Raw genomic sequence first — 24,502 nt, 5'->3', positions numbered from 1 at the left:
CCAATTTGAAGGGTGAGTGAGCCAGTACCCATATATCCATAAGTGGCATAACTTTTCATTTGATAAGGCTGGTTATGCATTGCGATTTAAGGGCAGCGGTGACCACTAACCATCAGGTGGCATATATCCAGTCCGACATATTATCATCAGGATCAACGACTCATTATTTTGTACTGGTAAACAGCAATGATTAATATTTATGTGTTTCGGTCTGAAAGGTAAATAAGTCAGTATTACATCTACATATGACGCACAGACGATGTAATAAGTAATTTAAGTTTTCTAAAACCTTATAAATATATATTTCTATATTAATATTATAAATGTGAAAGTAACTTCGTCTTTCTGTCGATCTTTCACGAACAAACCGCTGAACCGAATTTGATGAAATTTGGTTATGAAGTAAACTTAAACTCCAAAAAAGGACATAGGCTACCTTTTTGCATGACAACCTACTTCCTAAAACACGAACGAATCTTCGGGCGACTACTAGTATTTTGTATTTGATGGCCGTTATGCCAAACTGCCTTTACAGTAAATAATAAAATAAACATTTACAATGCTTTTACATAGCGCGTAATCCTCAATCATAACATTACAAAAACAAATTAAAAGCCATTAATTCTGGTCCGGATTTGAACCGACTATTTATTTCTATCTGCTGAGTCATCTCGGTTTTGTATTGTATCTATTATCTATTTTATATAACTATTACGATACTTCTTTTAGAATTATCAAAATTAAATAGGTTAAGCCGAGTTGTATTGTTGAATTCTTGCAAAAAAATCTATACATATAATAAAATTGGAGTGTCTGTTTTGTAATATTAAAATAACCTCTTTTTACTAAATGCATATGTATTTATACAGGGTACAAAATTTATACCAAAATAGCACTTTTACAACTTTCAACTGTGTGTCTGTTTGTTTGGGCCAGTTAATCTCTGGAACGGCTGAACCGATTTTGATCGGATTATCATCGGTAGATAGATGATGTAATAAGTTAGGCTACAACAATAACTTTTTTTAATACAATAGTGAACGAATTCGCGTGCACAGCTTGTCGTATATATAAAGTGAACGGTCATAATCTACCACGATTGCACATAAGACACAGAATGTCGTAATTTCTACCGATGACGTCACAATTATTCGCCTTCACTCGATTGTTGTAAGACTTTTTTCCATCAAGCTGTCTGACCAATTTCGAAATCATCATAACACCACTTAAATTTTGTTAAGCAATCTGATTAATTTTAGGAGGTCTCATTTTGTTAAGATTACACATGTATTTAGACTAATGGAGGAGGTCTATTACATTTGGGAGCGTATCGTTGTTAACGAGGAGATGGACAGAATGCTTAGCCAGAATTGGGAAGATGGAGGATGGACCGAAGTGGACCCGTTCATCGAGACGACGCAACTGGCCATACCGGTCGTCGGATGACTTTTGATAAATATCAAGTTCAATGCATGGGCTTAACAAGGCGATGAGAATTCGCACACGATAGGAATGCGGTCTTAATATCATTGTGTGTGTGTGTATATATTGCAAATTATGAAAGTTACCAATTTCGTATGGAACGGAATATTAATGGTCACTCCCCAAACCGGTAGCATTATTTTAAATAAAAGTCTGATATTTATTCAATAATGATGTTGACCTTGATTTTGAATTTAATTGCTTATATTCACTAATTGTTCCTTTAACCTTTTTTCTAAGACTCAAGGCTTAGCTTGTAATAGAAAACAAATCATTCTAATCGGTTCATAATTAGCGAAGTTATCAAGAAGATAAACAACAAATATCTAATTGGCCAGCAATCAAATTGTGGGGTTGCTATTTTTAAACAAGTAATACGTTTTAAATAGTTTTTTATAAATAATCTCATTGATAAATGAATAAATTTAACATGTACACAGGGTTTTTACTAAAACATATTCTAAGGGATAACAAAATCTGCAAGAAATAAACATTTGATTTTTATCTAAGAATTAATCATTGCGTAATTATATGTTACTGATTGTATATGAATTTGTCAGTAAATGATGATACTTGATCATCATATATTTTTTCGATAAAAGAGTAATATTTAATTTAGCCGGGTTCTAAGTCCTTCCTGTCCTGTTAACACTTTCATATAACTTACTTAAATTTAAAAACGACATATACATTACCCAGCATCGTGTATCCATTCATTTTTCTCATATATTTCCTGACAGCCATTTCTATAACACTCGTCCCGATGTAATATGACATTTTATCAAATATTTATCACTGCACAGAACGAACGCACTATCTTTGACATCACTAAACCAGAACTGGTCGTCGCTGAGAAACATTTAATACGGAAACTAATTATTTCCTATACAAAAACACATTGCTTTATAGACGTTGAAATGACACCGATCAGTTATATAACAAATATATTATTTTCTTACATAATTATAGATAAAATACATAATATTTTTTGACTACTCGTTAGCAATGCCAGGTTTGCACGCGGGTATTTTACGAATGATCATAATACACGTTGTTTGGATCGAAACTTACATTCACTTTGACATTCAAAATGAATGACATTCATCGTTCACAAACATTGTTTACAAATGATATATAGTAATGAGTTTGTTATTAAATTGTTTATAATTCGATTAATTATTTATGATTGTAAGGAAATATTGTTTTTGATAATTATTATGATTATATCAATTGGGTATTTTTTCTAAGGAAATAATAAATGTTTTCTTAAACGTTAATCTTTAAAAAAATCCCCTATATATTCCACTATCATAGTTTAAGATCCCTTAACGTCGTACATTCAAAATAAAATTACAGTGTAACTTGGAAAATACATAATTATCATTACATAGTATAAAACAAAGTCGCTTACCTCTGTCTGACCCTATGTATGCTTAGATCTTTAAAATTTCGCAACGAATTTTGATGCGGTTTTTTTTAATAGATAGAGTGATTCGAGAGGAAGGTTTAGTATCGGTATTGCACCCGTGTGAAGGCGTGTCGCTAGTAGTAATAGATACGTTCACGTCATACATTAAAAACTTTATGCCATTCTTATATTGAATATAATAAAAAAGGTATATTTAAAAAAAGACAATTATGCGTCGTACAATGTAACCCTATCTCCTGAGGTAGAGAAGTGTGTAATTATATAATAACTAGTGATCCTTCCCGGCTTCGCACGGGAGGATATAAGATTTTTTTTTAATTTTTTACTTTTATTTTAATATTTTTGTTGCTTTTTTCCGAAATGTTTAACAAATGCCGTTCCATTTCAATTTATTAACACAAAAACCTTAATAAATGATATACCTAAACCTTCCTCATAAGTCCCTCTGTTTATTAGTCAAAACCGCATGAAAATCCGTTTAGTAATTTTGGAGGTTTTTGCGAACATACAGACAGACGCGGCCGGGCTTTGTTTTATATTATGTAGTGATAATTGAATGTGTAGGTTTACATATATATGAAGGTATGCAAGTGTGAGTATTTAGCTTATTTTAAAATAATTAAAAATGTTATCGTATTATATTAGGTAGTCTTTTATAAATTGTCAATAATTAAAATAGATTTGGATTTACAATTTTAGTTCACTATCATTGTTCAATATTTATTATTTGATAATGTTGGGCTGTTGTTAAGTGGATATCAAAAAAATATATTAAGAAAGCCTGACTTCGTCGCTGTACTGACATAATGAGACATTTTGTACAACTATTGCCTTACTCTACTCTTTGTCATATAAATAATAAATATGAGACAACATCACATACATTACTCTGATCCTAATGTAAGAAGACCCAAGACAACATAGAAAACTAATGGTAGTTTACATCGACTCGGCCGGCAATCGAACCCGGGACTTTGGAGTGACGTACCAATGAAAACCGGTGAACACACCACTAGACCGCGGAGGTCGTCAATCTATATACAATATATAATCCTCTAACAGAACACATGTTCCCCTCCCCTTTAAACCTGGGTTAAGGCCTCCTCTCCCTTTGAGGAGAAGGTTTGAAAGTATTCCACCGCGCTGTTTCAATTCTCATTGGTGGACTACACATGTGGCAGAATTTCGTTGAAATTAGAGACGTGCAGGTTTCCTGAGCACGAGATGAATTATAAACACAAATTAAGCACATATTTATATATAGTGATGCTTGCCTGGGTTTTGAACCCGCATTGGAACAGCGTGGTGGTGAACAGCAATATGTTCCAAACCCTCTGCTTAAAGGAAGAGGAGACTTTATCCCAGCAGTGGGAAATTTACAGGCTGTTATTTTTTACTTTATTGTAATTTGAATAAACGTTCACAATCTTTCAACTGTTTACAACTGCGCGAGTTTATAATGTAACGGTATTTAATATTTTACGGTGATATATAATATAATGCTTGTATAGCGTGACATACACGTGGTCAGTTTAAAAAAAATCATCAAAATACCTACAAAATTGTGATATTTATAGCTGTATCTTATCATATTTTTGTAAATAAGAAAGATAGAAGATTAACGTTGAATAAAGAAATGTTGTCATTAAAAAAAGACAGATATATATTTCTCATTGCGTCTAGAGAGTCAATCGGTTTTGAGTACCAGATACTTATCGATAAAATATTGGTTGTAATTATTTGACTCGTTACTTCGAAAGGTCTAACAATACAGACGGGACAATGAGACTTGTCTTTCCCAGAACTTTCACGTTTATTATTGTATTTTCTAACACATAAAACATTATAAATTATACGCTTATATTAAAGTGAATGCAATTAACTTGCAATACTAATATTTACTTATAAAACCTTCGTTACGAATTTAATAATAAAAAATGTTACAGTAATTTTGATACAAAAATGAAATTAATTGTCAAATTTAAATTGTGTTGTTGTTTAAATAATTTTTTATGTTTTTGAATGTAGCAACACTACGTTTTGATTTTTTTTTCTGTATGAATTAATTTACGAATCAGCCAACTACAAACTTAATGATTAGTTAGTAGTAAGTTGACGCAATTGTTTATCTTAGAGTAATATTCATTTATTTTGATATAAAATTAGAAAACAAAATATAAAAAATTTATACCCGCTTATTTACGAAATTAATTGTTCGCGTACATCGACGCGTTCCAGAAAAAGTGTAAACATATGTTAACTGAATCTATAGAAAACTTACAATTATTATCTAATATTATATAATAATATATGTTAACTAAATAATTTTATGATATAAATATTTTAGTTATCTAGATAATAAGAATATTGAACTGGGATTAAAATACTCTATTAATTTTAAGTTATTTTGGAGAGATCAATAAATCGTGGAATAAACGCTTATAATATACGAAAAGAAATTATAGAATTATTTTTAAACAATAAATAACAATTGCAAAAAAAGAATAGAAGTATAAAAAAACGGAACGCTCAAAAGTCTCATATTATAAAATACGACGTAAATTATAGTTCCTTTATTTCCGTCTTAAATTTGTTCATTTTTTAAATTCTGTAAAAGAAACTTAATTTATTCCCAATACTAAAATAACTGTATATTTTTATTAGCCATGTAAATTAAAATGACATGCGAAACCTCTTCCTTTATTTTAGTTACACGTATTTTTAAATGGTACAGATATTCGTTTACAAGGTCGTTAACGAAATATTTGTGTAAGGAAACCTAGATCTTACTGAAATTACACGTCAATGAACTAATTTAAAATATACCATAAATACGTTATATCTATGGAGTAATTTTGCTGTTATCAATAATAAATAAATAGTTTTACGGTACTCTCCGTGATCATATATCTCTAACTAACATAATTCCCTTTGAATATTAAAAAAAATAATATTGATGTTTGAAAATAAAAAAAATAACGATAGCTACCGACAAAACAGTATCGACATTATCAACATAATATCTTAGTATATTTTGTATATATATTTTTTATTATTATAATAAAATTATTAGATAATAAAAAAAAATAAAAAAACTCACTCAAATTCGAATCCATAATCAATCGATCGTATTCGCCTCCTGACACAATCTGTTCCAAGACACGCCTCAACAATTAGTGAATTTGTTAATTATGTTCCTTCAATTAAGTCGAATTTTGCGAGATACATAATACATTTATCTTTTATCTATGTATCTGGGGATCGATTAATTATATATTTATCTAGACAGAATTATAACGAATCAAAGCTATTAACAATTACATTCGATAAATATAAAACAAATTGATTAATTAATATTTTTTTTCTTTAAATATTTTAATTAAATCGATGTAATCTTTTCAATATCAATATCAAATTACGTTGGATAATCGTTAAATCGTACTAATACATAACTGTACATTTTGTATGTGTGTTTGTTAGAAATTATGCAAAACATAATCCTGTCAAAACGCAACTTTCATATTTTGATAGGTTATAGTTTTAAGAGGACCAAATGTTTCATGAATATGAGCTGCACAGCTTAGAGGCTAAGAATTGTGAATCTTAATTGATTATGGGTTCAAATCCAATTCTTAGAGTATATTTAAATGTTAGACAACATTACATACATTACTCCAATGTCAATGTTAGTTACTAAAGCACGTGTGTTATGAAAAGGCAGAAGTAACGACGTTACCACAGACAGACTCCAGACTACAGAAAATTAATGATCTTTTTCAACATCGATTCGGTACCTCGACTCATATATGTAATTGTATTTTTTAAATGTTGAAAAAGAGTAACTACTGAGTTTCTTGCCAGTTCTTCTCAGGAGAATCTACTTTCCGAACCGGTAGTAGCTTCACTTAATTGTAAAATGACGATTCAAAGTGATCGAAGATCTTGTAAAAGCCTACTTGAATAAAGTTTATTTTGATTTTGATTTGGTATACCCATGAAAACTGGTGTACACACTACTTGACCAGGGAGATCGTCAATAGTTTTATAGTAAGTATCTTGTGTCAAATCTTAATGCGTTAGATTAAATGTGCCAGTAAGTGAAGTAACTCCAACTGGAAGTGGTATTCGAGAGAGTAGGTCTTTGCCTAGCTATCAGACATTCTGACAGAACATTATGTAAAGGGGGAATTTATTCTTTTGTTATCAATAGATGACAAATTGTTGATTGGTTATTTTCTTTTATTGTTATTGGTTATTTTGGTTATTTAAAAACTAACGCTTTTCGAACTATAACAGATACGCATGGTATGACACAATTTAGATATAGCATTGGCAAATTTGCACAAGCAATAGAAAAAGCTCCCTATCGTGCCATTCCACGCTATTCGTCGCTACAGATTCTCGCGTCGGTTCAACCCGAGAAAGCAAGTGCATGTAAATCGACTTGTCAAATTGACGAATATATTAGGTCATATGAAGTTCTTACGTTTGTATAAAGATCACATTCACATAAGAAATAAATATTGATAATTTGGGATAGACTACTTGACATTTAATCCGATGCTACATCTATGTTGTGTCGTACTGTAATTAGCTGTGTCTTCATTAACCAAACGACAATTTATGTTTGTATGTCTTCTCTAAAGTTTGCTCAATATTAGAACTTCACTGTTCAACAACCAAGTTTAATACCACAAATTAACGCAATGAAAACCAAAACTTTGTAGGGTGACCATCATCCTGCCCTTATCCCAATTTTATTTGAGGTCGGCGCAGCATGTCTTCTCCTTCCATACATCTCTGTTAGACGTCATCTCACAAGTAACATTCTTTGTAACTATATCGTTTTTCACATAATCCATCAATCGTTTCTTCGGTCGTCCTCTACTTCTATATCCATCCCATTCTAAAGGTCTTCCTCACAATATGTTCCTAATTCCTCCCATACTATGTTGCTGCCTTCTAGACAACTTCTCGGCTATCGGTGTCACTTTCAAACTTCCTCTTATGTACAAACTTTGTTAGGTGAGTTTAACCCCATTAAATAGACGATGTCTTGCGGAAAGTTCCACTGAGTCACGACTAAAAAGAAGGAAACGCAGATGTACTATGTCGATACGATTCCACTGCCTAACTGAAAGGAAATCCTCCGTAGCCCATTACACCAAGGACCCGAAATCTATATCCTTCAAAACGATTCAGACAAGGTTATCACTTTTCCGCTTCTATTTATAAAACTTATTTTAATAGCTTGATTGATTATTATATATTTTCAATTGATAAGTTATATCTGATGGATATATCCGGTGCATGGTTGGAATTTTTGAACATATAAATAAAAATCCCAATACTTGATATAGGTTGACAAATATTGAGTTCGTTACTTGAGCTGTTTTCATAATTTACCTTTGCATGTCAAGAGTTCAGTTTAAATGGTACGGAATAGGTAACATTGATTGGAATTAGGTTAGTTCGATACACATATAAAAAATAGTCTAATTTGTATTAATTGTATGTTGTCTTTTGTACGTAAGCTGAACATTAATAAAAATATAAATAAAACTATTTATGTATGTAAATTAAAAAAATGATTTGAGAATAAAATACAAAAATTAAATAAATACATTTTTAAAATTTAAATTTAAAATATAAAAGTTAAATATAATATTTTTTAATGAAATTTATTAAATAAAAAGTTAATGAGTTTACAAAGCAATTAAATTCTTCCTTGTCAGAATATTTACCTATTTTTAAGCTATCTAATCATAAACAATTCATTAAGTATTTAATAATAGAATAATGTGCTATATTCTTTTGAAGTTTCATTGTTTGGGAAGATATAGGCTTATAATACCCGCTCTCCTCCTAACTAATGATATTAGGCGACTACCGATCACAACCTTCGTAATAACTTCGATAGGCAGGCAATTATGACCCATATGACCGATACGATGATCTATTATATTACTTAAGAACTATCCCTGGCATTAAGTGCTATAATACTATATATATAGTCTATACTATATTTTCACTTTATAAAACTTATTTTAATTTTGTGTATCTTATAGAAAGAACTTTATGATTAAATTGTAAAATTAACGTGCCTTCAAAATAACCGACGGCATTTTACTAAAATATACTATCCAAATCTTCGTAAAGCAAAGTATTTCATTAAGAGTGACTTCTTAATAAGATGAAATCCTAGGTGAGATTGTACAAAGTTTTCCGACTAGCTAAAATGTTACGTGTTTTCAATTTTAATTTATATAAAACTAGCTAACCCTTTCTGTTTTGTAACCGTAGAATAATCCTCTACATAACTCTACGCCAGCCTATCTCATCAGAATTGCTAAGAAGAACAACAGCATGTAAATTTCCCATTGCTGGGCTAAGGTCCCCTGCCCATTTGAGGAGAAGGCTTGGAGGATATTCCATCACAATGCTCCAATGTGGGTGTCGGATACACATGTGTCAGAATTTCATTGATATTAGGCACATGTTGGTTTCAATCCTCACAATATTTTCCTTCACAGCTGAGCATGAGATGAATTAAAAACACAAATTAAGCATGCGAAAATTCAGCGGTGCTTGGGAATTCCAACGTTCCATCACAATTAGAATTTTTTTAAAAGTTTTTATTGGAAGACTCTCGCTATACGCAGAAAAAATCACAAATATTTTATCACCATTGTAACTCTGTTCGATTGTTTCGAAACATATTGATAACAAAATAATAATGATTAATAATTACCGCTGATAGTAAAAATCGGGTTTCCGTTGACGTGCGGTGAGTAGGCTTCGACCTTATCTGATGGCTTGACAACATCGGGTGCTCCAACCATGCCTGGAACAAGGAAACGACATATTAAACATAAATAACAACATATGTATATTATCATACTATTAATACAAAACATAAGAGTACACTCATACCCTAGGGGGGTAAAAGATAAAAAGCAAAAGTATATGCATATACAATAAGACACAGGAATCTTATACATAAATATAATCAATTTACCATTTGAAAATTTTAACAAGTCTTTTAAGAATCTTAATATTCGATAAAAGAATACTTTTTTATTACAATTAGTAAGATCAATCACACGATTGATTGAACAAAAATTGTGAATAACAGCAATAAATCTGTTTATTTATATATAAAGAGTATCTTCTTGGTGGTAGGGCTTTGTGCAAGCCCGTCTGGGTATGTACCACTTACTTATCAGTTATTCTACCGCCAAACAACAGTACTCAGTATTGTTGAGTTCCAGTTTGAAGGGTGAGTGAGCCAGTGTAACTACAGGCACAAGGGACATAATATCTTAGTTCCCAAGGTTAGTGGCGCATTGACGATTTAAGGAATAGTTAATATTTCTTACAGCGTCATTGTCTATCGGTAATGGTGACCACTTACCATCAAGTGGCCCATATGCTCGTCCGCCAACCTATACGATAAAAAAATGCGAGTTCCTTGCCGTTTCTTATCGCTGGTACTTTCTGAAAACGGTTTTGAATTCAATGAAAATTGACGATTCAAAAACGCTTCATCGTAAAGTTTACTTAAAAAAATCAGATTTATTTTGATTCGAAACGTATATATTATTGAATGTGTTCTTTTATTTTACGAAATATTGAGTAAGCTGAATTTTCAATTGCTTAATTTTACAGATTGAAAGCAAACATCTGTTTATGTTGAAAATAATAATTTATCAAATCCTTTTATCGGCAATATCAGTCGCCCCAGTGTCACACCCTTATTTATATCATAGCATACCTAGGATGGCTTCATTGTAGGTCACCAATGATTGTATGAAATTTTAAGCATTCCTTACATCGCCTAAGCACCATCAACTGATCTAAAATGTCCCTAGTTATACTGGCTGACTGTAGTCAAACCGGAACACAACCATAATATTACTGCTTGGCAGCAAAACAAACGTTGAACGCACATTATACCCTTGACAATAAAATAAATCTACATTCAAATCAAAATCAAATAAAAATAAACTTTATTCAAGTAGGCTTTTACAAGCACTTTTGAATCGTCATTTTACAATTAAGTGAAGCTACCACCGGTTCGGAAAGTAGATTCTACCGAGAAGAACCGGCAAGAAACTCAGAAGTTACTCTTTTTTTCTTTTTTTTCATTATTAATATTATAAATGTGAAAGTCTCTGTCTGTCGCTCTTTCACGACAAAACCAATGAACCGAATTTGATGATACTTTAAATGAAATGAAGGCTACGTTTTTTGCTTAACACATGACAACCAAGAACCTACATCACAAACGGAGACGCGGATTAAAACTGATAGTTAAATAATTTTTCAACGCGTAACGCAAAATTCACGCGTTCACGCGTACAAACACCTTTAAAATATAGCCATGCTTTGCAATTTATTATCCACCAATAAAAGGGTATTACAGTAATCTTTTAAAACATGATTGCATGGTCATGTCTGTTTGACGAACAAAAACAAGGAGTGACGTATCGTATCAAAATTGAGTTTAAGATTAAACGAAGCAGTTTGTACGTCATAATGTTATGATTTAAAATCAATAAATAAACTCAGGGAAGATTACGTCAATGCAATAAACCAATAAGCAATACATTTAACTAGATAAACCTGCGGATTTACTCGTGTGAAATTTATAAATGTTTACAAACCGTAACCCCCAGTAGCCTATGTCCTTCCCCTCGACCTTCGATCGTATGTATACATATCATGTCATGTGTATACAGGGTTATTGGTAATTTGACGTACATCCGCTAGGAGGTGATAGGGGTGACTATTTGCAATAATTTTAAACCCCATATGCATTATCCAAAAGTGAACCATTTTTGAGTTATCATGTGTTTTAGCTTTTTCCAAAATTGATTTACAAAAAAATATCAATAAAAATCAATTTATTTCTCCTGATTTATAAAAACGATGAAGCACTGTATATTTGTCAATATTTAAACTGTTATGCTTAAATACATACAAATATGAATTAAAACTAGTTACTGTATAAATCATGACCTCGTGGAATGGTGGCAAGAATGCTAGCAGCATTTCCCCGTTGAATCGTAATTCCGATCCTTTGGGCAAAGAACGAACCAGCCCTGTCAGCGCTGGAGGCAATGAGGCGAGGTGTTATACTTTTGATGAAGCTTTTTGCACCACTATTCCAAGGGCCAAGCGTTTCGACAGCAAATGAGAATAATTATAATTTGTAATTAATTTCCTGAAGTCTACGCCATGAACGATGCATCAGAAGGCCCAGAAGCTCCTACTGATGATGGGCATGCCGCTGATTAGCTACAATCGCCGTCATATATATTTAAATATTTCTTTACAAGCAAAAATCTTAGGAGCAAGTGCACTCGTCAAAAATTTAAAACGCACCATCGTTCCTTACGTTGATTTTTATCGTCTGTATTGTCTCTAAACCCAGACGGTAATTTATTTAATTTTATGAGATATCATAAATGTATACAGCATTATTATTGACCATAATAATATTACTGAAATTGCTTTCTATCTTAATAAGTTTATCAATAACAGTTTGATTATTAATTTTATAACTTAAGATAAGACTGTTTGTTTGGTATTTGAGGGTCAAGTTATTTCAAGTTCATGTGGGGAACCAACACAGCAGTTCCATTTCTAAAATAATAATAGAATATATCCGTGGTCCAGTAGTGTGTACAGTGGTTTTCATGGGTACGCCACTCCAAGGTCCTGTTACTTCTGATTTCCAATAGCACAAGTGCTTGAGCTACTTACATTGATTAGAATAATGTATGTGATTTTGTCCAATATTTATTTATTTATTTATATGTCAAAAAATAAAATATAAAAAGTGATGGTGTATTGATTGCTATGCTATGATGGTGTATTGTTATGACAGTTTCAGTTTATTTTCATATACACACATACTTACACAAACTCACACAATGAATAGAAATGTGTAGTACTCTTTATTTTAAAATTGTTGTTTTTTTCCACACACGTTCAGACCGTGTAATTGTTATATCATATTGTTTATAATAGTTGGCATTTTAAGGCATCATAACAATCTGAATAAAAACGAAAGAAGTTAACAATATACATATTTATTTTTAAACAATAAATGTGCTAAAATTGTGATAAATTTTTTGGACAATCGTCACATAAAAAGTTCTTTCTCTTTCTGCCTGTACCTTATATGTTCGTAAAATTTTATTAAATTTATTATATGTTATTGGTTTAACTCACACGGGACTTTTAAAAAGATTCTTGTTCATCAAATTGCCTTCGGTCTCCTTTGAGTAATTAGCGAATCTGTAATCGTATTAAAGTTGAACATATTTATTGTCTAAACAATCGCAGCGAAACAGACGCTTAAATCAACGTCGCTGACATTTAAGGTAATATTGACAGACAACACAGACAGTGACAGCTCATTAAAAAATAAAAAAAAAAAACAATTTCCCTATTCATTTCACTTATAATTAATGCTATTGTGACAGGATTTAATTGGGCTCAATAATTATCCTGTTAATTATTCTAAAGGAACAATTTTGTAATTAGATTTTAATAAAACAATACATAAATCAAGTAAATTGATTAAAAACTTTCCTTAAAATCAAAATAGAAATCAATTTCATGGAACATTTATCTATATACATTTTGTCAGATCCAAGTCTTCCACCTTTGTTATTTATTTCAGCCCTGACCTTCTCGTATGATAATTTTAGTAGCAGAAACCGAAATACAGACGTCATGACCTCCAGTTCAATTTCCCCTGTTAACTGAGCTGGTAAGACGATACTATGAGAATCCTTCTTATCCTGTACAACACTCATGACACGTTAAGTGAACGTAACTGTGGGTCTCGAATGGCAGACAGCCATAAAGGAATGCGTCGCTATTATAAATAACATTGTTCCTATTTCATTCTATTTATCATCAATTTTAAATGTTTTACATTGTATTCAGCGATGTATTACGAAATTTTCGTATTCGGTTCCTGAAAACTGTTGTTTAAGGTTTATTTTTCTAGCGACAGTGTTTTGCTCTAGTAACACGTTAGTCAATGTTCAGAAATAGCTTTAAATGAGTCTATAGAAGGTTTTAAATAAACTATAATGCGGGTCAAATTGACACAAAAAGTAGTAAGAGCATATTGGTAATTTTTTATCATCGAGTTATGCCAAATGGCGTGCCGTGATTGTCATCCTATTTTATACGTTGTGATCGTGATTTATCGTTGTAATTATTGTTGTTGTTTTGCAATTAATCAATTTTAAATATAATAAGAAATTTGCTTTATTGATAAATTCGTTTTGGTCTAGAAATTGTTGCTGACAATACGATGACCTCATTATCTCGTGTATATTACAATTGTTACTAAAAATTTTATTATTAAAATTCAATAATTATAATTATAAAGTTAGACAATATATTATCATTATTAATTTTAGTAATGTATCATTAAATATTGTGAGCTCACAAGGTACTATTCTAGGTCACATTTTCTAAATTATTTATATCAGTGACAAAATTTTCAATTTATTGAAAATAGGAACTTATAGTGTCGAAGTCCATCGGTGGTAGGAAAAATAACATTTATATACATTATTTATGTAGTGTAACTGTAACAAATTAGTTACAACTAACCGTGGTATCACGGCCGATGAGTTCTTTCATGAAATGTAAATTAGCCGTTAGCCTCAAGTTACATAATATGTTGACTTAATTTATAGAATACTAGTAGTCGCTCACGGCTTCACTCGCATTTTACTCTTTCTTACTCGGATGTTGGTTTCATAATAAAGTAGCCTATGTCCTTTGGAGTTCAAATTTGCTTCATACCAAATTTCATCAAATTCGGTTCAGCGCTTTGGTCGTGAAAGAGTGACAGTGAGTTTATTACTGTCAATTGTAAATTGACATTATAAAAAAAAATTAAAAAAATCCCGCTGAGTTTCTTTAGCCGGTTCTTCTCAGGTCTGAGGTATTATATTCCGAACCGGTGGTAGATTTTCGACAATCAATAAGAAAGTGTAAACACTTCTATTTTGAATAAAAGTTTTTGACTTTGACTTTGACAGACAGACAGATAGAGTAACTTTCACATTTATAATATTAATATAGATTACATCGTAAGCAAAATATTCTCGTTTAAAGATTTCTTGACATATTTACTTTTTTTCCTGTTTACGACTAAACTCAGATGTATTTCCACTTTTTGGTCGTGGCTTCGTTGATCAAGAAGAAGTTCGAAATTTGAATTAATCATTATATGCCACTGATGTATCTTTCAACTGATAAGTAAAGCTGTTTTCTTTGCTTTAATGTGAGTTTAGTTACACGTCCGTCATGTCAGACGGGGTTTATTTGTGTGCATCTAGCCGCATTGCCACAATAACGAAAATCGGTTAGGAGGTCACCATCAACAGCAATATCTTGGTCAGTTTTTGGCTTACAATTATTGAGTGTAAATTTTTACCTATAGCAGCTCAAATGTAATCTAACGTAAACTTAATCTCATTTATAGTGGTAAAATAAATACTATATTATATTAAGTTATCATTAGATTCGTTACATTTGATAAAAAAATATGGATCATTGTATTACCGTGCATAATTTAAGAAACGTTTAATTTTAAAAATGTGCCCAAAAAATCTTTCTTTAACAAAAAAATACTTCTTAGTTATTTCAATAATGATCGGTACCTTAAATACAATAACGTTTCTTTAGATATAGTAACCAATGCATCACAGAATCGTTACTGTGACACAAATTTCCTCGCTTTGGATTAAATCTTTGATACAATAAAACCTAATTTATATATCTTTTAAAAATACGAACATTAAATTTAAAATAATTGAAACTGCGAAACGCGCTGTATCTACTATAAGTTATATGAAGTTTTATCAGTCGGCATACAATAACTAGATATCTTATTTTTTGTTGGAACAATTCAGTAACAGATAGAATAATAATAAATTTTATCGGTTCAACTATATCTTGAGTTCCTAAATCAATTATTACTAGAATAAATTCTTGCATGTAGAGTACGACACAACTTACATGTACCATCGGTAAATTCAATAAAATCGATTACTGCTGATTTATAAAACCAATAGAAATAGCTCCATTTCGCGCCATTCGACGCTATTCGTCGCTACAGATTATCGCGTCAGTGACGAGTCAAATTGACGATTATATTATTTCATATGATATTAAAAGTTACTACGTTTGTGTTAAGATCATTATCACATAAATAAATATTGATAATTTTGGGAGAGCCTACTTAATTCGGATGTGAACGGTTTTACTAATTTTTCCGATGCTACATCTTAGTTGTGTCTTACTAGACCTTTATAACAATAAATAAAATTTACTATTTAACAATAAAAATATACAGCCGGTATCATTTAATAATTTAAACGGAAGAAGATGACCTTCAAATAACACGACAGTTATATTGTAGAAAAGCATTCGAGACAAAATTAAATCACCGATAAATTCTTACCTGTCGCAAAGTTTAACGCTCGAATGATTTGTTTCGTAATTATTGCTTTCCCAACAAATAATCGTGTTTTGAAATAAGGGCGATTTTTTGTTTATGAACCAGTAAACAGAAATGAATCTAGTTCGGGATTTCTTATAGAATCTACGTGTTTTGTAAACGCTTTGTAAGCATAAAGCGCTGCGAACTTGATCGAAATCGTCATTTGAACAAATACCTAATTAAAACATATTTATTTTGCCTAATTACACAACTGTTTTTACACAAATAAGTAAAAATAAAATTGTATATTGAGATATTCGTGTTGATGATTCATTGCCTTTTGTTTTATTGAATGTTTTGTATTCCTATTTAGTCTAATTAATGTTTTAGTATATGATACTAATTTTAATATTTTATCTTTGTAAAGTCAACGATTGATAAACGATTTGACGTTTACGTTACCTTGAGGGAACCTGCCTGGCTCATAAGGTCTTTATAACAGTGAAAACAACATAGCATTTGTTCATAAGTTCCGGATATTGAATTTTCTTTTGTTATTATAATACAGTATCCAATATACACACTGACGTCGGTATCTTCTGTTGAATAACAATTGACTATAATTTTAAATATTCCATAAGTTCTATTCTACAATATACCTACTTATCATTTTCATTCAAATTTATGACTCCCGTAAAACAATGAAAAACATGTATTACATGTAGTTTACGTATATCAAATCTTTTTTTTCTCATTAATATAGGTACTTATAGTAGGACACAACTTAGATGTAGCATCAGCAAATTCTATTAAATCGATTACTGCCGATATATACAACCAATAGAAACAGCTCAGCTATAGATTCTCGCGTCAGGTCAACTCGAGAAAACAATTGCATATAAATTGACGTGTCAAATTGATGAATAAATTTTGTTTGTGTTAAGATCATATTCACATAAGAAAGAAATATTGATTAATTTGATTGATTGATTTTACGAATATTGCTGATGCTACATCTAAGTTGTGTCGTATTATACGTATCTTGTTTTTCTCATTAAAAATCGGCAATTAGTCTTCAAAACGGGACTTAAAAATTCTATATATTGTATTGGTGTATTGTAATGCTGTTCGGCAGTACAATTTCTGAGTAGTAGGTACCAAATCACTATGAACTATACCTATATCTACAATCTATATTAATATTTTAAATGTGAAAGTAACTTTGTCCGTCTGTCTGTCGGTGTTTCACGACCAAACCGCTGTATCGAATTTGATAAAGTTTTGTATTAAGCAAACTTCAACTAAGGACATAACACAACCAATACCCTATAACAGGAGCGAAGCCGGTGGCGACTACGAGTAATAAATCTAGACACGCGGTAGAGTGTCAGCCAAGTTCAGGTATATAGATTATATAGATTGATTTCAATAGACTTTTCCGATTCACCGATCACTGCAAAAGTTGACACATTTAAGAATTTTTCATAAAGGAGGTTTTGATACCATGTAAACTTTTTGGTAACTCACCACTAATGATGATGCAGTACAACATATCAATGTCTATATAAATAAAACCAAACTTCATGAGAATTCGTATTCTAGAATATTCCATGTATCAAATTTTATGAAGGCATGAACCACATCAGACGGTCTTGACAAAATCCCTATCACCAATCAAAATGTGACCAAACATAATAATGTTTTTGTAACAGTAATTAATCAAATTGATTCAATTGTTACACTGAAATAAAAAAAAAAACGTTTCAGTCCAATTCCATTAAAATCAACAAACCGGTTCTTTAAGAAAACAGAAATTATATAATATATTTTTTATCTGTGGTGATAACAATTCTCGGCGCCTCGTTCATTTCATTTTATGACCTACTGCTGTCAATACAAAACAGTTTTGTTGACCGTTACTGAAACGTTTGTTTTTTTTTTTTATTTAACATAATTTAATGCTTGGGAGCGAGATAGCTCAGTGGTTATATTATCTTAACCGATGATTGCGAATTCAAACCCAGACAAGTACCACTGAGTTTTCATGTGCTTAATTTGTGTTATAATTAATTTCCAGGTCTTCGGTGAATGAGAAAATCGTGAGGGAACCTGCATTTGTCATATTTTAAAATTCTGCCACATGAGAATCCACCTACCCGCATTACCGCAGCGTGATGGAATAGCTCCTAACCTTCTATTAAAAGGGAGAGTAGGCCTTAGCCCAATAGTGGGAACTTTACAGACTGTTACTTCTATTATTTTCAACGCTTTGTCTGAATTGAATTAGTTTTGTTCATTTAAACTATCTGTAATAATATTATAAATGAGAAAGTAAAACACATTATTACAAACAAACTGACCTTCAGTTTGTTTGTAATTATGTCGCGGCCAAATAACTGAACCAATTTTGATGAAGTTAGCTATGACTATGCTAGGCAAGTTTGACTTATTTGCTATTTTCTTATGTCTAGTACCAGACAACCAAGGCCCAAAAAGTAAGAATTATACCTGTAGCCCTAAAATAGTTTTTTTTTTCAGACAACAGTAACCTTGAAACGACCTTTATAATCTTGAAAGCCATTCCCATACAAGTCGCGACCCCATTATTTCAAACAGCATTAGGCCAGATTTGGCTGAGTGCCATGCCAATAAATATGCGTGTACTAGGTGTAGTGGTTGACTCTACCTAGGTCTAATGCTAAGATTATTATAAGGTCATTATTATATTGAGAATAAAAAGTTTTGTAAAAGAAAAAAAATTGGCAAAGGAATGCTTCTTTCGATTTGGAATCATAATATTTAAAAAAAACTGCTAAATGCAATGAAACCTTCTTTCGAAAATTACAAAATTAAAATAATATAAAAAAAAAAACAATTTTAACTAAACAATATCGTTTTCAAATCAAACAAAATCACTTTATGTAATCGAAAATATTATTTATGTACATAAGTTCGCCCAATGATAAAAATGGCCACTTAAATAAATTTCAATTTTTGAATGTATATTTCTACTTATAAGTCAAGTTTTATAATCTATACAGTTTACGGCGATAACTGAAACTTCAAGCGTCAGACGAGCAAGCGTAAGACTTCTAGTGTCAAAGACGTCATCGTATGTCTTGCTTAATCATCATTTATTTCTCTTTTTTGAATTCTCTGAGCACTATGGTACTCAAATAAGTTGACAAATAGAGGTTCTGAACTGTACGTTGGACTATTTATACATAGATAATTAATTCTGTTCTGTTTGTTTTCTTGAATTTTCTTTTATGTGAATCATGAGTGGACCAGTGTATTAATAAGCAAAACAATTATAACTTCTTACATGCCGAATGGCCGCCGCATTGCAGTGCAATAGTGATATATTTATTTAAGAAAGTAGGTTACCATCTCATTTCTCTATTCCTTTTATTCTCCTTCTCATCATCAGGTGGAATATTATTTAGCTCTCCTGATAATAAAAAAAATTGTCCGGCAGAGAAAGCAGTAGCATTCAGCCCAGTTGTCAGTAATTTATTTTTTGTAAAATAAATAACAATATGTTCTGCAGTTACGTGGAAATTAAGAATTAATAAAACCTTTTTTTTAGGTTGAAATAATCCTTATAGATGTTAAAAAATCCGAGAGTGAAAAATACTCTATTATAGTACTATATATATACTATACTACAGACATGTTTTGATTCACAGGTATGCCAAATATAAAGTTAGGTAAAAATGGGCAGTCAGTATATATTCGATAAATACGTTAATCAATTAATTATTAGTCATTTTGATACTAAAAGATATAATCTTATAATAAAAACAAACAAGAAATTTTACGTGACGTAAATAATCCATCAGTCGACAGAACTGTATCTCGTATCATAACATGCAAAAATTCAATATTGATTAAACAATTTGATGTTTATTTCAAATATTCTGATGTAATTGATACGATTAAATATTGATACGTATCTCACCTGTGTGGGATTTGATAAAGATAGCAAATATCCTACCGGCGGTTTGGAAAAATGAAAGTCACATTGCTAATCGGAAATACTGAACGCTTATTGGCCGAATTTTATGTCTTCGGGTGGTATCAACCAATGAACATTCAGATAATAAAGTCGAATTAATTAAGCTGACTTTGACCAGCGTTTATAGAACAGTTTTATTTTAAGAATGTATAGATCGACTATTTTTATAATCTAGCTTCAAAATTACACATAACAGATAATTACAGGCCCTTGATATTCTACCATTAGTCTGTGAATTTTTGTCAAATCACTGGAAATATGGAAAGCTTGATCGTGTTAATGGGTAGCACCACCACGAAACATCCCAGTATAAATAATTATTTTATATCAAAATCCCTTGTACGAGCAAGTTCACCTCGTTTGTTTATTGATGAACAACAACATAAAAATATTGTTGTTCATCAATATAGTAGAAAATATGTATAATAAAAAAAAATATATCCCGCTAAGTTTCTTTCGCCGGTTCTTCTCAGGTCTAAGGTCATATTCCGAACCGGTGATAGATTTTCGACTATCAATAAGAAAATGCAAACACTTCTACTTTGAACAAAGGTTTTTGACTTTGACGTGACTTTCTCAAAACAAGCTTAAGTATATAATCTCAAAATTCCTAAAAAATACTATATGTAAAAATAAAGTATACAATATCACATGCAGTTCTGAGAAATGGTCTGACACAAAATGTCTAGTCGTGCGAACCCGAGCGGGGTTGACGTTAGTTAATTATATATATTTTTAATGCTATTGGTTGGCGGTCACCACCCATAGACAATGACGCTGTAAGAAATATATTAACCATTCCTTTCATCGCCAATGTGCCACCAACCCTGGGAACAAAGATGTTACGTCCTTCTTGCCTGTAATTACCCTGGCTGACGACCCTGCGAACCGGAACACAACAATAACCAAGAACAGTTTTTTTACGGTAGAATATCTGATGAGAGGATGGTACTTACCCAGACGGTCTTGCACAAAGCCCTACCACCAAGTAACTGCGATTAGTAAATGCTATTTAACTTTTCTCGAGATAATCCACTAACTTCTACCTACTAGAGGAGCTGAGATGGCCCAGTGGTTAGAACGCGTGCATCTTAACCGATCATTGCGGATTCAAATCCAGGCGAACACCACTATTTATACATATGTGCTTAATTTGTGTATATAATTCATCTCATGCTAGACGGTGAAGGAAAACATCGTGAGGAAACCTGCATGTGTCTAATTTCATCGAAATTCTGCCACATGTGCATTCCACCCACCCGCATTAGAACAGCGTGGTGGAATATGTTCCGAACCCTCTCCTTAATGGAAGAGGAGGCCTTATCTCAGCAGTGAGAAATTTACAGGCTGTTTTTTTTGGCCCAGTGGTTAGAACACGTGCATCTTAACCTATGATTGCGGGTTCAAATCCAGGCAAACACCGCTGTTTCATGTGCTTAATTTGTCTTATTAATTCATCTCGTGTTCAGCGGTGAAGGAAAACACCGTGAGGAAACCTGTATGTGACAAATTTTATAGAAATTCTGTCATATGTGTATTCCACCAACACGCATTGGAACAGCGTGGTGGAATATGTTCCAAACCTTCTCCTCAAAGGGAGAGGAGGCCTTTAGCCCAGCAGTGGGAATTTACAGACTGTTGTTGTTGTTGAATATTATATGATGGACTCATAATACGAGCAGACAATTTTACACTAATAAAATTTTACACTTTAGTATGCGTGAGCTAACTATTCATATTTCTAAATAAAGATATTTGACGACCTCCGTGGTCGAGTGGTGTGTACACCGGTTTTCATGGGTACGCCACTCTGAGGTCCCGGGTTCGATTCCCGGCCGAGTCGATATAGATTATCATTAGTTTTCTATGTTGTCTTGGGTCTGGGTGTTTGTGGTACCGTCGCGTCGTTACTCCTGATTTTCCATAACACAAGTGCTTTAGCTACTTACATTGGGATCAGAGTAATGTATGAGATGTTGTTACTTTGTATGCTCATTAAAAAAAAAAATTTAACGCGCGTAGCTCTATACCCGAATATTGTGACATGAAAATTGAATCCCACCAAAAACATTAAATGTAAAGAAATGCCAAGCTTCTCGCTGCAGTATTTCCATCGTAAAAAGTTTTGAGATCTCATAATAGCCAAGTCCTATTCAAATTATTATGTAGTTAGAAATCAACATTTAGTAATTGTATCAATAGTTTTCTTTAATATTATAATTATACTGACGTGACAATGGCAAACAATCAGTATAATTAAACGTATAACGTAACCATGGCAACGCGTGTCCACAAAATAAAGATTGAAAAAAAGCAAACAAATTAGATATTAGTTAGAGCTCGCCGATAATTTAAGGCGTGAGTAAACAGATCTATACCAGCCAATGATGTTCTAGTAAACAGATATGTCATTAACGCGCAAAAAGTGAAGACTAGAAAACGTCCTAATTGGGACGTTTGCCTTTAGCCGTTTTCATCATAATTATGCCAGTAATACGTTATAATACATCATAATTACGTAGTAATACGTTTTGCGTAATTAAAACATCTAGTTATCCCTTTTACTTATTGTTTTTATTTACTTGTAACGAAATGTAAAATAAACGGTCCCCGGCGCGGCACACTTTTTTCTGTTGTTTAGTATGGGTATAACATATCTGTTTATTAGAATATCATTGATGCCAGCCAATGAATTTATTTCAAGTTCATTTTTTTTTATGTGTGTAATTATAATGGCCTGCATATATTTTTAATAAGTAAAACATACAATAGTAATCGCTGATTAGCTGTAAAATAATTAGTAACAGTAATAAGTGAATGTTATCTCGATCGAACCAGTTTGAACTGGTTTTACATATTTGAAATTCAAGAAATGCTTTATAATATACTATAATATAGATTAAGAGAAAAGTTATGTTATTCAACAATAGCGTTTAAAATGCCAAGATGGTCCCTTAGTTAGAAAACTTAGCCAATGATTGTGGATTTAAACCGGGCAAAAAATCCACAGACTTTTTTAAGTTTGCCGTTTTATAAATTTAAATAATTTACAAAAAATACATTTGCAAAACACACATATTATTCAATACAAGATTATGCAGATGATAAAAAAGCGTGGAATAAATATTTGTTGACTTCCAGGCAGGATAAATTACATACATATATTATTAATTAACATGACTGTATTTTTAAATGTTGAAAAAGAGTAAATACTCAGTTTCTTGACAGTTCTTCTTGACTATTTAAAAGTGCTTGTAAAAAAAGCATACTTGAATAAAGTATGTTTTAATTTTTATTTGTTCTTTGATTAACCACTGTAATTTCATGTGCTCAATTAACAATTATATCCCGATCAAGCGGTTAGTAAACGTGAGATGACACAGAGGTGTCCCATAAACATATGACACATGTGTATTTACACACCAAACTGTGAAAGAGTGTAGTGAAATAAATCCTTGAATTAAGAAGTGGTCTTAGGATTATCCGAGCCTTGGAACAATTACAGTGATATACTATTGAGATAATGAAAAATGACAGATTTATTAAGCCGATTAAATACCGAAGTCTGATTGATTGATTACGTCATCAAATTCCTCAACCAATGGCCATTAAGATTAAAATTAAATTGTTTAATCTGAATTTGATCAGCGTTTCGGAAACAGGAAATCGAATATTAAATCATATAAATTCGAAATTCGAAATTAAATCACATTTGGTTATTATAGGCAATACATGAATCTGTAATTGCTAATTGCTTATTGTTCGCCATCTGACTGTTTGTGGACTTTGGCCTGTTACAAATATTTTTATCAGCCCCACCTGGAATTCGAATCCAGAACCTCAGGATCTCTCGCCTTATAACAAACTAAAATTATTGTACTTCACTCATTTACAGTCTTGTAAAAAAATTATATATTTACTGTTCCGTATAAAAGGTTTCGATCCATGTAAAACGAAACCCAGATCGATCCATCATGATTAATATTTATCATAATCGATAGCTCTATTTATAGAAACGATTTCGATCGTATCGATTTAATTATTAAGCAATCGATTGACGGTTACATTTTATTGATAAATCATTAGAAAC

The 24,502-nt window shown here is 31.6% G+C and overlaps 1 protein-coding gene across 4 annotated transcripts in view; it reads right to left on the bottom strand.

The window, feature by feature from the left end:
• LOC124540454 (solute carrier family 41 member 1) overlaps positions 1 to 24,502 on the bottom strand; it is a 121,258-nt gene that overhangs the window by 27,854 nt on the left and 68,902 nt on the right. For 2 of the 4 annotated variants that reach the window (XM_047118046.1, XM_047118045.1), the window contains exon 2: positions 9,663 to 9,755. In XM_047118046.1, the coding sequence (XP_046974002.1) occupies positions 9,663 to 9,753 (91 nt within the window). In that variant the 5' untranslated portion in view covers positions 9,754 to 9,755. Of the gene's footprint in view, positions 1 to 2,177; positions 2,418 to 6,011; positions 6,097 to 9,662; positions 9,756 to 24,502 lie in introns of those variants that run through there. The other 2 variants (XM_047118048.1, XM_047118047.1) reach the window with 2 other exon arrangements.

The sequence above is a fragment of the Vanessa cardui genome, chromosome 25 (genome assembly GCF_905220365.1).
Source record: "Vanessa cardui chromosome 25, ilVanCard2.1, whole genome shotgun sequence".
Taxonomy (NCBI): Eukaryota; Metazoa; Arthropoda; class Insecta; order Lepidoptera; family Nymphalidae; genus Vanessa; species Vanessa cardui.
The sequence above is the reverse complement of the archived record's forward strand: the minus strand, read 5'-3'. Positions and strand labels throughout refer to the sequence as shown.